The sequence below is a fragment of the Psittacula echo genome (genome assembly GCF_963264785.1).
Source record: "Psittacula echo genome assembly, chromosome: 21".
In the NCBI taxonomy this organism is placed as follows: domain Eukaryota; kingdom Metazoa; phylum Chordata; class Aves; order Psittaciformes; family Psittacidae; genus Psittacula; species Psittacula echo.
This window is the reverse complement of record NC_137757.1, coordinates 80,732-95,434: the sequence shown is the minus strand read 5'-3', so window position 1 is coordinate 95,434 and position 14,703 is coordinate 80,732. Positions and strand designations below refer to the sequence as shown.

Here is a 14,703-nt window from a genome sequence, read left to right as displayed (position 1 = left end):
AGGCGGCTTCGCTGCGGGTCCGGCTGCGCCGCTTCCCGTAACCCGGTTCACCGGGACCGAGCACCTCCCGGCCGCGGGGCGGCGCTGTGCGGTGCGCAGGCGCGGTGCGCGCGGGGCGGTGATGGCGCACGGGCACGGCCGCTGCCGCTGCTGCGGGGAGGAGGCGGCGGGCGGCGGGGAGCGCGGCGCGGCCTGGGGGCTCTACCTGCGCATCGACCGGCAGCGGCTGCAGTGCCTCAACGAGCGCCGCGAGGGCAGCGGCGCCCTCGTCTTCCGAGCTTGGGAGGAGCGCGGAGACCGCGCCAAGGTGGGGCTGTACCGGGGCCGGAGGGCGGCGGGGAGGGAAGGAGCGGTCCTGGGGCCCGTTCTTGCCCCCGCGTACCTGGGCGGGCCGGGCCTGACCCGCTCCTCTCTCCCTGCAGTTCGTGGAGAGCGACGATGACGAGGAGCTGCTGTTCAACGTCCCGTAAGTGCCCTCCCCGCGGTGCCAGTCCCTCGGCCGGCAGTGTCTGCGTGCGCCCGTAAGCGGGGCCGATCCGAGGGGAGCAGAGATGGAACCGGCGCTTCCGCATCTCCCGGCAGGTTTACGGGCACCGTGAAATTAAAAGGAGTGATTGTGATGGGAGAAGACGACGGGAGCCACCCAGCAGAGATGAGGCTGTGAGTGAAACCAGCCTGAGCTTTGCCGGAGCCTGAGCTGAGCTGATCACCTCGTAGCTAATGAGAGCTGCGAGGGTGTGCAGTGCAGGGGGACCAGGCTGTGCTGAGCCCCGGGGCCTGGCTCCTGAAGGGAGTAAAATCCTTCTTAATACTGTCCCTTTCTCAAGAGAAACAAGAGTATTGGGTGCTCTGCAGCTCTTGCTTGGGGGGGGTGGAAATATGCCTTTATGAAGGCAAGAGTGTCCTCTGTGCTCCACAAACATGGATGTGAAACACTGTAAGGGATCACCTTGTGCATGGAAATTCCTGAGCAAAAGTGCCGACGCTGAATCTGGCTGTAGCTGTAATTACAGCTTTCTACTGGGGCAGTTGTCCTGGTTTCCTTTGGTCTCCATGTGTCTTGGTTGCTCTGTGTACCCAAGCGTGCTGAGATCTGCATCTCCCCAGCTTTTTTCCTCGCTCTTCCCTGTTGTTTCTTCAGGGTGTTGGGTATTCTGGAATGATGCTTTGTGGTGGCGTTGGTATTTTCCCCCATAGAAGATAAAGCAAATCCAGTTTCTTATTACTGAGAAGAATCCAGGTAGTGCTAATGGATGGGGAGGAAGGCAATTGGCTGACCTGTATGTTAATAACTTCCTGGGTTTCCTCCCTCTCTTCCCAGCTTCAGGAACATTCCTCACATGTCCTTTGATGACGCAGCCAGAGAACCAGAGCAAACGTTCAGCCTGAACCGGGACCCGGCAGGCGAGCTGGAGTATCCCACCAAGTACGACACTGGGCTGGGGGGGGTCTGTCTGGCCCATGGGTGCACCACCAGGCTTTAGGGACATGTGAGATGGGGGCAGATCCTTCCCTTGCATCCCAGCACTGCTCACAGTGCAGTTTGCCATCTGTCCTTGTCAAGTGAGAGGCAGCAGCAGCCTGTGCTGGCAGGACTCTGCGGGATGTGGAATCATCCCAGTGTTGTGTCCCTGCTCCTGGGCCCTGTGACAGCTCCTCGCTGCCCCCTTCCCTGCAGCAGGAGGGGAGCTGCTCCTGCACCCTGGGGTCCACGCTCCCAGGCTTTAGGCGCACTCGGTGCCTTGGTGCCGCAGGATCCTGCCCGCGCAGCTCCAGTTTCAGTGTTTTCTTTCAGAATTGCCCGTTTCTCCAATGTTCACCACCTCTCCATCCACTTCCCAAAGAACTTCGGAGCAGAGACAACGAAGATCTTTTACATAGGCCTGAAAGGAGAGTGGATGGAGGTAAGCAAGAGCAGAGGTGGAACAACCCTGCTAAGAGTGTAAAACCAGCTTTAAATTACAGCTGAGGCTGGGCTGTAGTGGTGAGGAAGAAGTGGGGGGGCTGTGGTGGACGGTGCATGACAGGACCCAGCTCAGCTCTCGCCAGCCGGGTGTTTTAGAAAGGACTTGAATTCCGCCGTCCTTTGGCCTAACAACGTTTAACGTTAACTCAGGCCCATCGCCACGAAGTCACCATCTGCAACTACGAAGCCTCAGCAAACCCAGCGGATCACCAGTTGGAACAGTTCACTCCACAGACTCACTTCATCTCCTGACAGCGCTGCCGGGAGCCTCCCCAGTGCAGAGACGCGGCTGGGGCGGAACCACCCTCCTGCAATCCCTCAGTGTGGGATCAGCTCCGTGCGTTGGCCTTTGCCTGAGGCCGAGGCTGCGTGGTGCCGGTGCAGGCAGAGGCTGCGGCTCCCGGCCCTTCGCTCCGCTTTGGTTCTGGTACTTCTCTGACTGACAATAAACCATGGGCGGAGCCTGCCCGCGCTGTGGGTCACAGCCTGTGTGTGTGAGGGGGGGGCAGCGGCGGTGCTCGGGGCCCCGCCGGCGGCAGGCACGGGACGTGCGGCCGCGCTGAGGGCGGGGGGAAGAGGAACCGCTCCCCGGTGCTCGGAGCTACCTCGGGGCGCCACCGCCATCATGGCCACCCCCGGCGGGCCGGCCGGTGCGTCACTTCCGCCGCGACCCGGCGGGCGGAACTTCCGGTGGGAGCGCGTCGGGGGAGCCGGGAGGAGAGCGCGCGCCGGGCCCGCGGGAGAGGTGCGGGGCGCGGGGGGGGGGGGGGAACCGGGAGGTACCACTGGGGGGGGGCGAGGGGGGGTCACCGGGGGTGCAGCTGCGAGGGCTCCGCGTTCCCCCCCACCGGCTGTGGTTCCGGCTCCAGTCGGTCCCGGGTGGGTCCCGGCGCCCTCCGGCCTCGTGGTGGGCGCGGCGGGGGAGCGCTGCCGGGAACGGGGCCGCGCTCGCAGCCGGGGGTCGGAGCGAGCCCTCCCGGCCCTAAGGGGATCACCCCAAACCCCGGCTTTCTCCTCGCAGGGGAGGCCGAGCCCCGGCCCGCTTCAGGCGGGCTTTGAGGGTTTCCGGCTCCCCGGGCCTGCGGGAGAGGCCGGGGCACTTCAGTAACGAGTCAGGGCCGTGAGGCTCCCGCCTGCGGCCCCCGCTGTCGGTGTGGGGCTGGGCTCGGGGTCCCCGGCTCTGTGCGGGTGCAGCCCTGTTTGGGGGGGGGGGGGGGGGCTTTATCCTTCCTGTGTGACGGTTTGGCCTCGGGGCTGCCTCTGCTCTGTTGTGTGGCGGCGAATCCCTTGGGAATGGGGCAGAGCCCCTGGAGCCGGGGCTGCTGGCGGGGGCTGTTCGCCGCCGGTTGTTTTGACCCGGGAGTACACACGAGCACGTGGGCTGCGAGCGCCGCCAGGCCCGAGGAGCTCCTTGGTCCCCGTGGTTCGATGCGAGCCAGGGAAGAAGCAGGCACTGGAAGGGGTCGGGCAGGGCTGGGGCCGGGCTGCTGGAGGAGGCGGCTGTTGCGTTGGGTGAGGCTGGCTGCGGGGTGCCGGCACCTCGGGAGGGTTCCGGTGGTCCCGTCCCATCCGAAACCCGTTGGGGATTGGTGCTTGCTGGGAGGTGTGGAGGCTGTAGCGGACCCTGGGGGGTGGTCGTGCTCCATGGGGCGATGACAGCGCTGTCAGCGCGCTCTGGTCTCAGCAGTGCTGGGCGGTAAGCGGCGGTCCGGGGCTGCCGTGTGGGGAGCCGCTGATGCAGGGGTTTGGGCCGGACGGGGAGCAAACGCTGCCGGGTTTTGTGTCCAAAGGTGGTGTCGTGGGGACTTCAGCTCTGCCAGAGCTGCCTGCCCCGTGGGTGACCGTGATCTGGGAGGTGACAGCCAGCCCTTGGTGGTGATGGGGACAGCAGCAGTGGCCTGCCTGGCTGAGCAGCAGGGGGGACAGGGATGTCATCACTGAGGGCGGGGGGCACAGGCTCTGGGTGTCGGCACAGGGCTGGGTCTCAGGCCAGCGTCTGACTGCTCTGGTTTATCCCTAAACGCTCCATAAAAGCGGGCTGGCCCTTCCATTAGTGCTGTAAAGCCCGCGATGCTGCTTCCTGCTTCCCGGGGCGAGCAGATGTGGGTCAGGCTCCTCCTCGGCTCCGGGCGCAGCGGGGAGGGGATGCTGAGGCTGCGCGCGGCCCGGCCACCCTCTGCCCACGCCGTTACCGTCGCAGGAACAACTTTGGCTTTGAGGTGTAACAGCAAGAGCTAATTTTAACGCTCCCCACGCGCAGCCCCGCTCGCACGCATCTGGTGCTGCGGCAGGGGAAGTGTTTGCTGCTTCCTGGCTCTCCAGCCTTGCTGGGCCCGGAACAGAGCCGGGCTGCCCCAAGGGCTTTAAACATCAAAGCCCTCCTGTAGTCTTTAATCTTCCCCTCAATACCTGGTCCCTCTGGAGCAAAAAGCTGCCGGAGGGAGAGAAGGGAGAGGAGTTTCTCTTCCTGCCTTACCCTTGTCGCTCTGTCCTGCAGGTGCCAGTGTCTGAGTCCCTCTCGGTGTATGTGTGGTAACAACATGTCTGTCCCCCTCCTCGCTGACGCAGTGACTGTCTCAGGGGCAGAGCGGGAGACGGCCGCGGTAAGGACCAAGCCCCTCGCGTTGGCTTCTTCCCTTGTAGCAGCCTTGAGGAGCAGGAGCTGCTTCCGCAGGGCTCAGAGGAGCCGGGAGCGGAGCCTGCGATCCCTCAGCATTATGGATGTGCAGCAGAGGGGATGCAGGACCAGCACGGTCTTGTCTTGCTGGGGGAAAGGAACTACTCTTTGGGCTGGGCTGTTTGCTTCTGGTGCTTGCTCCGGCGTGGGCTTAGCCTGCAGGGAAGGCAGTGAGAGCCAGGTCTCATTTGGCTGTTTAAGCTCTCAAAGGCAAATCCCCAGAAAGAAAATCCTCTGCTCCCCGTGCCTTAGAGGTTGCCCTAACCCTGATGGGGCCCATGGGGATGGGTTGTGTGAGTCCTTGGCAAGCTCCACTCTCCGTGGTGCCATGCAGCGTGCGGGATGCTCCATTGCTCCTTGGCCTGTGCCACCCCCGGCGCTGGCTGTGCCAGCAGGCTCTGTGGCACATAGATGTGCCTGTTCCACCCATCCATCACGCTCAAAGGTGCCAAGACATGTCATCAGCATCAGGTATTGTCTGCCTGTTGGAGTCTCTTCGCGTTAGTGACTAAGTGGCCTTTTGCCTCTGCCCGTGAGCCCAGCCCTGCCTCTCCCCCAGCTAATGCCTTTGTTTTTCTGCTTAATTTAACAGGTCATTTTCTTACATGGCCTTGGAGACACGGGGTGAGTATCCCTGGAGCCCGCCTCAGCTCTCACACAGGGGTTGCTGGCTGCAAGCACCAGTGCTGCTGTGCCCAAGGGCAGCTCCGAGGGTCAGCCAGGGCTTTGAGCTTGTGCTCCAGAGCTCTGTGCATTGAGTATGTGTGATCCCAGCAGCCTGGCAGCCCCCCCCGGGTCTGATGTTCTGCTTTCAGGCGGGCAGATGCATGCTGTGGTTCTCCAGTCCTTGCGAGGGCTGGCAGCTGGGCAGTGTCTGTGCAAGTGCATCTCTCTGATGGGCAAGGACAGTGGGAGATAACAGCAGTAGCACAGGACGTCCTCGCTCCCCTCCTGCTCATGGCAGCTCCTCTGCCAGAGCTGCAGGGCTCTGTGTGCTGCCTCTGCCCTGCTGCAGGGGAGGAGCGTGCCGGGGTCCACAGTGGGATTCAGGCTGCTGGGGTGGGCAAGAGCTGCTGCAATAACATCCAAGCAGGGGCAGGGGAGCAGCAGCCTTGGAGAAAACCTGTCCTTGGGGAGCCCCTCCCCTTCACCAGCGTCCTCCAGAGTGCTGAGGCAGGCGTGGACTCCCTGCTCTGCTCTCTCCACAGGCACAGCTGGGCTGATGCGCTCTCCTCCATCCGCCTGCCCTACGTGAAATACATTTGCCCCCATGCGTAAGTGCTGCCCTTGCTTTGGGAAGGGGTCTGGGTGGGCTCTGGCACCCGTTCAGGCTGCCAGGGTTGTTTGGGGATGGGTGGCCTGTGCCCTGACCTGCTCGCGGGGCTGTGCAGTGAGGTTTGCTCTCCTGCTGTGGCCAGTTTACGCAGGGCCCCATTCTCTGGCATCCTCTGCCTGCAGGCAGAGTGGTCCCCACAGAGCTGATGAGCACAGGAGCTGCTGCTCCGAGGTTCTTTTCTCCGTCCTCCTGTCCTCCACCTCTCCCTGGTGGCTGCAGTGAAAGCCAAAAGCACCGGAGCTCCTTCTCCATCCCCTTGGGCTGGGCTGGCTCCGGTGGCACTGATCTGGTGCTGGCCCTTGGGAGAGGTGTCCTGCAGCAGGGTCACCCCGCTCCCCTCGGCTCCGCGTTGCTTCTCTCGCACTTGAACTAAACCACCCGAACTGTTCCCTCTGCAGGCCCCGCATCCCCGTGACCCTCAACATGAAGATGGTGATGCCCTCCTGGTCAGTGCTTTGGGTGGCAGGGGTGGGTGGGACCCTTTTTGGGGGTGTGTTTTGGAGGGTGAGAGGGATGGGGGGCACTGAAGAGCCGAAATGCACTGCCCTGTGGGAGTCAGGGGCAGGGCAGAGCGCACCCGGCTCCTTCCTCCCCACGCTCTGTGTGTTGGGATAAGTTTGGGGCTGACCCTGCTTCTTCTCCCAGGTTTGACCTCATGGGGTTGACTCCGGATGCACCTGAGGATGAAGCTGGAATCAAGAAAGCTGCAGAAAACAGTAAGAAGCTTTGGGGAAGGGAAAGCACTGAGTTCCTGGGTGCCTCTCCCTCACTGGGATGGAAGCGGGTGCCTTCCTTCCACCTCTCCTTCCTTCCTGTTCTCCTGTGATCCCAACCCGCTGTCTTCTTCCAGTTAAAGCAATTATCGAGCACGAGATGAAGAACGGGATCCCACCGAACCGCATCATCCTGGGGGGCTTCTCACAGGTGAGTGGGGCTGATGTGCAGCGGGCTGAGGGCTGGGGCCCTCCAAGAGGAGATGGGTGGCAAGGAGATGGGTGGATGCAGGGCAGGCTGGGGCTGCGAATCCTGGCTGGATCCCTGATGGAGCTTCCCCCCCGCAGGGTGGTGCCTTGTCGCTGTACACGGCTCTCACTTGCCAGCACCAGCTGGCCGGCATCGTGGCGCTCAGCTGCTGGCTCCCGCTGCACAAAGCCTTCCCGCAGGTACCTCGCGCTGCCGCCGCCACGCGTGTCCATAGGGAGGGCTCGGGAGGGGGGGATTTTCCCATCTGGAGCTCGCTGCGGTTTGCCCAGGGATGCAGACAAAGCGCTGGCCCCATTCCCTGCTGTGTATTCTCTCTCCTGAGCACTTCCTTCCTCGCTGCAGGCAGCAAATAACGGCGTGAACAAGGACATTGCCATCCTGCAATGCCACGGGGAGATGGACCCCATGATCCCCGTGCGCTTTGGGGCCCTCACCGCTGAGAAGCTGAAATCTGTCGTCACCCCCACCAAGGTCCAGTTCAAAACCTACCCCGGGGTGATGCACAGTTCCTGTCCTCAGGTCAGTGCCTCGGGCAGAGAGAGGGGTTGGGACCTTTGGGACCGATCCCTGCATGGTGGGTGATGCAGGCCAGGGACAACGCAGAGTCCAGGAGATGTGGGATGTGTTTGCTCCTGGATTCACTCGGGGAGGCTGCGCAGCCCTCGTGGACCTGTGCTCGCAGTGATGGGCTCTGCTCTCTGCAGGAGATGATGGCAGTGAAGGAGTTCATCGAGAAGCTGCTGCCCCGGATCTAAGCGGAGCCAATCCAGACTGTGGCAGGGAAGGACGCTGAGGCTGCAGCCACGGATCCTTCCCCCGCGACCCGCCCGTTGCACACGGAAGCCATGGCCCCCTCCGCACCTCCCGCCTCTCCCCATCTCCTCGCACCGCATCCTCTCCAGCCGGGGGCGCCCGTCTCTCCCTGCTGCTCTCGGAGCTGAGATTGGAGCTAAGGCGAGTCTTTGAGCGGCCTTTTCTCTCCTTCTCTTGCTCTGAGCGGTTTCTGGGGGGGTCTCCCCATCCCTTGGCTCCCCCGGGTCAGGCTCCGCGGTGCGCGGGTCCGGCACGGTGCGGGTGAGCTTTTCCTCTTGGGTTTGGTTTATTTTGTACCAGTATTAGGGGTGGGACGTGCCCCCTGTGCGGCGGGAGGAGCGGGGCAGCTGCAGGGCAGGACTGGGGCACCCTCTGCTCCCGCTCTGCCCTCAGCCCATCCCCTCTGCGGCTGCTCCCGGCCTCCGCTCGGGCGAGTCGCGGGCTCAGGAACCCGGGACCCTCCCGTGGGGACCCCTCGAGGCTCTGCTCTGGGCTGGTACCACTGAGGGCTCCCCCATGTCCTGGGGCTGCAGCCAGGTCCGCGCAGCTCCTGCACCTCCTCTCATGGGGCCCGGCCCCTGCCCTGTCGCACACGCACACTCCCCAGCAGCCTCAGCCATCGGCTCGGGGCAGCTCTGCCCTCCTGGAGATAATCACCTCCTCCTCTTGTTGCTTTTACAATCTCCTCCTCAGCCCCGTGCGGGTCCTGGAGCCGTCCCTGCTGCCCTCAACCCAGCTCTGTGCCCTCAGAGCGCTGCCCTTCGCAGCCAGCATCCGAGTGGCTTTGCCATGGAGCCCGCCTGGGGCCAGCCCAGTCCTTCAGTCTCTCTTGCTGCTACTTCTCCTTCCCTTTGGGCTTGGGCTGGCACAGGGATGTGGGAGGTGAGGAGAGGCCACGGGTCCCCAGGGACGGCTCCTGGCGCAGCTGGAGGAAGCAGGTTTGCTCCCAGCCATCATCTCACCAGCATCTAATGCCGGGGTGCTGCTGTACCCCATCCTGGGGGCAGTGGAGGGGGCTCTGTTGGCCTTCCCGTGTACAATCACAGGTTTCCTGGCTTCCCTTGCCCAGCCAGCTGGAGGCTGCAGCCCAGCCTTGGCCTCTGTCATGGGGGCCTGGCTGGGACCATCCCCACCAGCCCCCTGGGCCCTGAATGTCCCCTCCGCGGGTGGGCTCCTGCCATCCCCTCCCATCCCGCAGGGCTGAGGGCTCTTGCTGTTGAGCAGCGCTGCCCCTCTCCTCTCCTCGCCTCCCCCATGGGCTGAGCCCACGGCACTGCTGTACCCACCACACCAGAACACAGCACCCAACCTGCCCCAGCCCCAGGGCCCTGCTCTCTCCTGCTGCTGGGGGGTCCAGCCCCATCCAGCTGCTGCAGGAGGCAGGGGGGCTCCGTTCCAGCCGTGCCCTCCCGCCTGGGATGCACAAAGCAATAACCGGCTCCGCGGAGCATCGGCTCTGTCAGACCCAGCCTTGGTTGGTTTCCGGGGTTGTTTTGGGTTGGGGTGGGTTTTTCTTTCCTTCCCCCTTTAGGAAGTCTTAAACCAGCAAACGTGCTGCTGGTGGCGGGGGGAGCTCAGCTCTTCCCTTGCTTGGGGTCCGGTCCTGCTGCTGCTTCTACTTTGGGTTAACGCTGCTGTGTCCTCCCCTCCTGTGCTGGGAGGGTGCGAGGGTCTGGGACGGGGCCGCAGCTCCCCGCAGGGTACCCGAGGGCTGGCGGAGGGCTGGACTGACCAATGTGACTGTGAACTGGAGCCGTGCCCTGGGCACGGTGCGGTGGCCACGCTGGCCCCTGGGCAGAGCATTCCTGCTGGCTCCCCTCCCATGCTGAGGCCCCGGGAGGGAGAACAGCTCCTCGCCATTCCTCAATACAGCTCTTTTCTTTTCTTCTTCTTCTTCTCTCTTTTTTGTCTTCCTCGTCCATGTTTGGGGGTTTTTGTGTGTGTTCCACAGAGTCACGAACAAGGTGAAATAAATGGTGAACCTCTCCCAGAGCTGCGCTGGTGTCGTTCATGGCAGGGAAGGACGCGCGGGTGGCACCTCCGGCGCCAGGCTCCCTCCTGCTGGTTCTGCCACGTCGGGAAGGAGGGAAGTTTATTTCCACCGACTCAAAAAGCTCCATTCATAACTTAGGAACATAAATTACGGAGCCAAGGGGCAGCAGCGCCGCGGCTCCCGCTGCGGGTGGAGGCCCCCGGGATAAATAGGAGCAGTGTTGGGGAGCGGAGCAGAGCCTGTTCCCGGGCACCCTTTGGCAATGGGGTTTTATGGAAGTGCCTGCCCCAGGCAACGTGGAAGCAAAGCCAGGCCCCAGCCCGACCTCATGGCACCAGGGGGGGTGTGTGCAGCACAGCTGGGCCCAGGGCTTATGGCTGGGGCTCCTCTGGAGCATGCTGGAGGGGAGAGTTTGTCCCCAAAACCACACTGGGGGCAGAGAAAGAGGCACGGGGCTGGGGGGGTGCCCCTGGCAGCCATCAGGGCCTTGCCCCTGGGGAGCTGGGTTTGGAACATGCTTGGTCCCTGTAGATGTTGGGGATCGGGGGCGGGGTCCTGGTGTCTAAGGCCATGAGGTAGGTGCTCAGTACCCAGGGCAGGGGGCAGTGGCAGCCCTAGTCTCCCCCCTGAAGCCAGGAACAGCCCCTGCTCCCTGTGCTGGGTGGGTTGGGTGCAGCAGAGAAGGGGTGGTTCAGGTCCCTGCTGGGGTGGGCACCAGCCCCTGTGCAGTCCCCACAAGGGGCTTCTGTGCCCTGGGTGCCAAAGCAGGGCCCTGGCTGTGTTCTCCCTTGTGTTTCTGCTCTGAGATGCAAAGGACCTGGGGGAGTGAGGAGGATGAGGAGTGGAGAGGCTGGGGCTGCCCCATGCCAGAGGCAGGAGGGGAGCTGGAACTGCACCCAGGGTGATCACAGCCTCGCTGGGGAGCAGCCCCAGAGCCCTGGGGCAACAGCTCAGTTCTTGCTGAAGCCTGTGGGATTCTGCAGCTGCCACCGCCACAGGTCCTCACCTGCAACAGGGAGAGACAAGGTCGGGGGGGGGGGCAGGAGAGGAGCAGGCGCTGGCACAGGGCAGGAAGGGGCTGGGGATGCTCTTACACATCTTGTCCAGGCCAAAGGCAGCTTTCCAGCCCAGCTCGCGCTCGGCCAGCGTGGGGTCAGCGTAGCAGGAGGCCACGTCCCCCTCGCGCCGGGCCGTGATCTTGTACCTGATCTGCAGCGCGAGCGGCGCCAAGGGGCTCAGTGGAGGGGATGGATCCGAGCCCCAGGAGCTGAGGGAGCGGTGCCAGGGGCTGCCGTGGCACGGAGGGCTTGTGCCCGTGGCCCTGCAGGCGCAGGTCAGACCTTACCTCCCTCCCTGAGGCTCTCTCCATGGCCTGGACCATCTGCAGGACGGAGTAGCCGGTGCCTGTGCCCAGATTGTAGATCTGGAAGGAGGAGAAGACATGGGTCTGCTGCTTGAGCAAGGGGCAAGGGCCAGGCCCCACTTTAGCATCCCCAAGGCCCAGCCCCACAGCCCTGACCGCCCCCTGGTACCTTGCAGCCGCAGTTCTCCTTGAGCTTCTTCAAAGCAGCGATATGGCCCTTGGCCAAGTCCACGACGTGGATGTAATCCCTGACGCCTGCGGGGATGCAGAGGCTGAGGGCAAAGCTCTCCTGTCCAAAGGGGTGCAGCCAGGCTGGGCAGGGAGCTGCAGGGGCTGCCCCAGGGCCTGGGGTCTCTCTGCTCCATCCATACCGGTTCCATCACTTGTCTTGTAGTCATTCCCAAACACGCTCAGGAATTCCCGGCGCCCCACAGCCACCTGCACAGAGGGACAAGACCACAAGAGCCCCGTCAGCCTGTGCCCCACACAGGCACCATGAGCCAGGGGGTCCTTGACAGCTGCAGTGGGGCAGGACCTGCGCCACGTAGGGCATGAGGTTGTTGGGGATCCCCTGAGGATCTTCTCCAATCAGGCCCGACTCGTGCGCACCGATGGGGTTGAAATAGCGCAGGAGGACGGCGTTCCAGTCCTGGGGAGACAGATACACAGGAGAGAGACATCAGCTCCTGGGGAGACACATCCATCCCGTGGTGCCTGGTCACCCCAGCGTACTCCAGTGGGAAAAGAGCTCAGCTCCCAGCCCCGCGCACCCTGGGGCAGCTCCGCACCTTCTCTGCTTTGCAGAGGTCTCGAATCATCTCCTCGATGAAGTACTTGGATTTGCCATAGGGGTTGGTGCAGCCTCCAGCTGGGTGCTCCTCATCCAGGGGCAGGTACTTGGGGTCTCCGTAGACGGTGGCAGAGCTGCTGAACACCAGGTTCCTCACGCCGTGGGCTTTCATGGCCTGAGGAGCAGGGAGCAGCCACCGCTGAACCAGCGAGCTCCGTACCCCGGCTCCACCCCTCTGCTCCTCCCGAGCAGGATTGCACCCAGCACCATATAGGCTCATAGAATGGTTTGGGTTGGAAAGGACCTTAAGATCATCCAGTTCTAACCCCCTGCCACAGGCAGGGACACCTCACACTAAACCATGGCACCCAAGGCTCTGTCCAATCTGGCCTTGAACACCGCCAGGGATGGAGCATTCACAACCTCCCTGGGCAACCCATTCCAGTGCCTCACCACCCTTACAGTAAAGAATTTCTTCCTTAGATCCAATCTGAACTTCCCCTGTTTCAGTTTGAACCCGTTACCCCTTGTCCTGTCACTGCAGTCCCTGATGAAGAGTCCCTCTCCAGCATCCTTGTAGCCCCCTTCAGACACTGAAAGCTGCCCTGAGGTCTCCACGCAGCTTCTCTTCTCCAGGCTGAACAGCCCCAATCTCTCTGCCTCCCCAGCTCCGCTCACCTCCAGCAGCCGGATGGTCCCGGTCAGGTTCACCCTGTAGTACTCCAGGGGCTTCTGCACGGACTCTCCCACTGCCTTCAGCCCCGCAAAGTGCATCACAGCTGAGAAGTGGTGCTGCCGAGGGACAAAGAGCTTGGTGTTAGGAGGCAGGGGCTCCAGGCAGAAAGCAGCCACAAGCCTCCCCAGCCCTTGTCATCTCCATGGCCAGGAGGAACCTTTGCTGCTCACGGCATCTCCTCAGCACTCTCTTCCCTGCCCAGCTCCTGGCTCCCAGCCCCAGCACAAACCCCCCCAAGCCCTCCTTGGGGCTCTTGCTCTCACCTTGCTGAAGAGCTCCTGCAGCGCTGCCCCATCGGTGATGTCCACCTCCTGGAACAGGATGGGCTGGCGCAGGAGCTGCTGCACCCGCCGCAGGCTCTCGGGGAGTGCGTCCGCCCCTGGGCACAGGGAAGGGAGCGAGGCGCTGGGGTAGCTTTAAGACCCCCAGCACAGGCTGCGAGGGGCCGAGCCCCTCGCACGGGAAGGGAGGAAGGCGCTCGGTACCTCGGATGGCGTTGTGGAAGTTGTCTATGACCACGGGGACGTAGCCAGCCTGCACCAGCTCCAGCACGCAGTGGCTGCCGATGTAGCCAGCGCCGCCGGTCACCAGGATCTTCTCTGCCATGGTTCCCTGCGGAGGGAGGGCCCTTCAGTGGGGCGGGCACGAAGAACCTGAGAGGGGAAGGGACGGGCAGGACGTGGGCAGCGTCGCATCAAGCCCTGCCTGCACCAGGACATCCGGACAGGGCAGGGCAGGAGCGCACCCTGCGGCACCGCTCACACCTCCGGCACAGGCAGGGTGCAGCTGACACGTGTCACGTACCGGGAAAACCCTCGTTCTTCCTTGTTAATTCCGGCCAGGATCCTGCTGTCACCCGCGTCCTGCAGCACAAACCCCTCGGGATTCATCCCAAGGCGCAATGGGAAGGACCCGTCCGACAGCACCGATGGCGGTGCCGTGCTCGGGGCTGCCAGCTCTGCCCCTTCCCACTCAAATCCCCCTTTCCCACCGGCCTCTCCAGCCTCCCCTCCCAGCGCCGGCTCCATCCCACCACAGGCTCCCAGGACGGCGGCACCGGGTCCCTGCAGACCACGGACAAGGCGTGCGCAGGGTAGGAACCGGGACGCCAGGCCGCAGGCAAGAAGCGAGCCCCTGGAGCAGAGCAGCAGCGCCGTGGGGAGGGGGCAGAACCCCCGTTATCACCCGGGGATGGCTCCGATCACTGCCGGAACCGCACCGCGCACCGAAACCCAAACGCGCCCCACGGCGCTGCCCTGCCCTTGCCTGCGGCCGGCCCGCGGGGCCGGGGGTTACCCGAGGGGCCGGGCATTGCCTGGGGGCGCTGGAGCCGGGCCCAGCGTTACCTGAGGGGCCGGGTCCGCAGCTCGGGGGCTGGACTCACCTCAGGGGTCCGGGGTCTCGGGTCCCTGCTGCAGGAGAGCCGGGCCCGGCAGCGCGTTCCCGCCGCCGCTCCGGTTCTGCCCCCGCGCCCGGTGCGGCCCCTTTAAGGCCCGGCCGCGCGCCCCGCCCCGCCGGTGCCACGCGCGCCGCTCTCCCATGGAAACGTGTCATCGGCGCTACGGGGCGGCAAAGGGGACAGGAGGGACACGGAGCGCGCATGCGCGGGGGGCGGTGTAGTGAGGGTGTGGTGATTGGCTCAGAGGAGGTAGGGGGCGGGGCCAGCAGAGCACGGAACACACGTGCGTGTACAGAACGTGTGTGTGCACAGAACACGTGTGTGCACAGAACCCGCGTGTGTACAGAACACGTGTGTGCACAGAACACGTGTGTGTACAGAACACGTGTGTGCACAGAACCCGTGTGCACAGAACGTGTGCACAGAACAAGCGTGCACAGAACAAGTGTGCACAGAACAAGCGTGTGCACAGAACACGCAGGTGTACAGAACACACAGGTGTGCACAGAACACGCAGGTGTGCACAGTTCCACACTGCCCCAGCCCAGGGTGAATGGAGAAGGCACCAAACCAGCAGCAGAAGCTCTTTAGCTCATTTAATTCAACTCAATTTCTAATAGTTTAGAATATTAAATAATGTGTTCAT

The 14,703-nt window shown here is 63.6% G+C and overlaps 3 protein-coding genes across 3 annotated transcripts; 2 read left to right on the top strand and 1 right to left on the bottom strand.

Moving 5' to 3' along the window:
- Positions 1 to 98: 98 nt before the first annotated feature.
- PITHD1 (PITH domain containing 1) lies at positions 99 to 2,434 on the top strand. The gene is made up of 6 exons (XM_080632643.1): positions 99 to 307; positions 423 to 466; positions 583 to 660; positions 1,322 to 1,426; positions 1,796 to 1,904; positions 2,117 to 2,434. Exons 1-6 carry the CDS (start codon positions 122 to 124, stop codon positions 2,216 to 2,218), a joined length of 624 nt encoding a protein of 207 aa, XP_080488769.1. The 5' UTR covers positions 99 to 121; the 3' UTR covers positions 2,219 to 2,434.
- A 130-nt stretch (positions 2,435 to 2,564) lies between these two features.
- Positions 2,565 to 9,768, top strand: LYPLA2 (lysophospholipase 2). Its single transcript, XM_080632641.1, has 10 exons — positions 2,565 to 2,711; positions 4,464 to 4,569; positions 5,236 to 5,267; positions 5,852 to 5,917; positions 6,378 to 6,425; positions 6,625 to 6,695; positions 6,830 to 6,903; positions 7,041 to 7,142; positions 7,306 to 7,482; positions 7,668 to 9,768. The coding sequence occupies exons 2-10, from the start codon at positions 4,492 to 4,494 to the stop codon at positions 7,716 to 7,718; spliced, it is 699 nt and encodes a 232-aa protein (XP_080488767.1). The 5' UTR covers positions 2,565 to 2,711; positions 4,464 to 4,491; the 3' UTR covers positions 7,719 to 9,768.
- Positions 9,769 to 10,667: 899 nt separating this feature from the next.
- Positions 10,668 to 13,478, bottom strand: GALE (UDP-galactose-4-epimerase). The gene is made up of 11 exons (XM_080632394.1): positions 13,463 to 13,478; positions 13,144 to 13,311; positions 12,922 to 13,037; positions 12,601 to 12,714; positions 11,921 to 12,097; positions 11,668 to 11,781; positions 11,504 to 11,570; positions 11,302 to 11,387; positions 11,115 to 11,192; positions 10,864 to 10,978; positions 10,668 to 10,775 (listed from the first exon to the last, which is right to left on the bottom strand). Exons 2-11 carry the CDS (start codon positions 13,262 to 13,264, stop codon positions 10,720 to 10,722), a joined length of 1,044 nt encoding a protein of 347 aa, XP_080488520.1. The 5' UTR covers positions 13,265 to 13,311; positions 13,463 to 13,478; the 3' UTR covers positions 10,668 to 10,719.
- Positions 13,479 to 14,703: the final 1,225 nt, after the last annotated feature.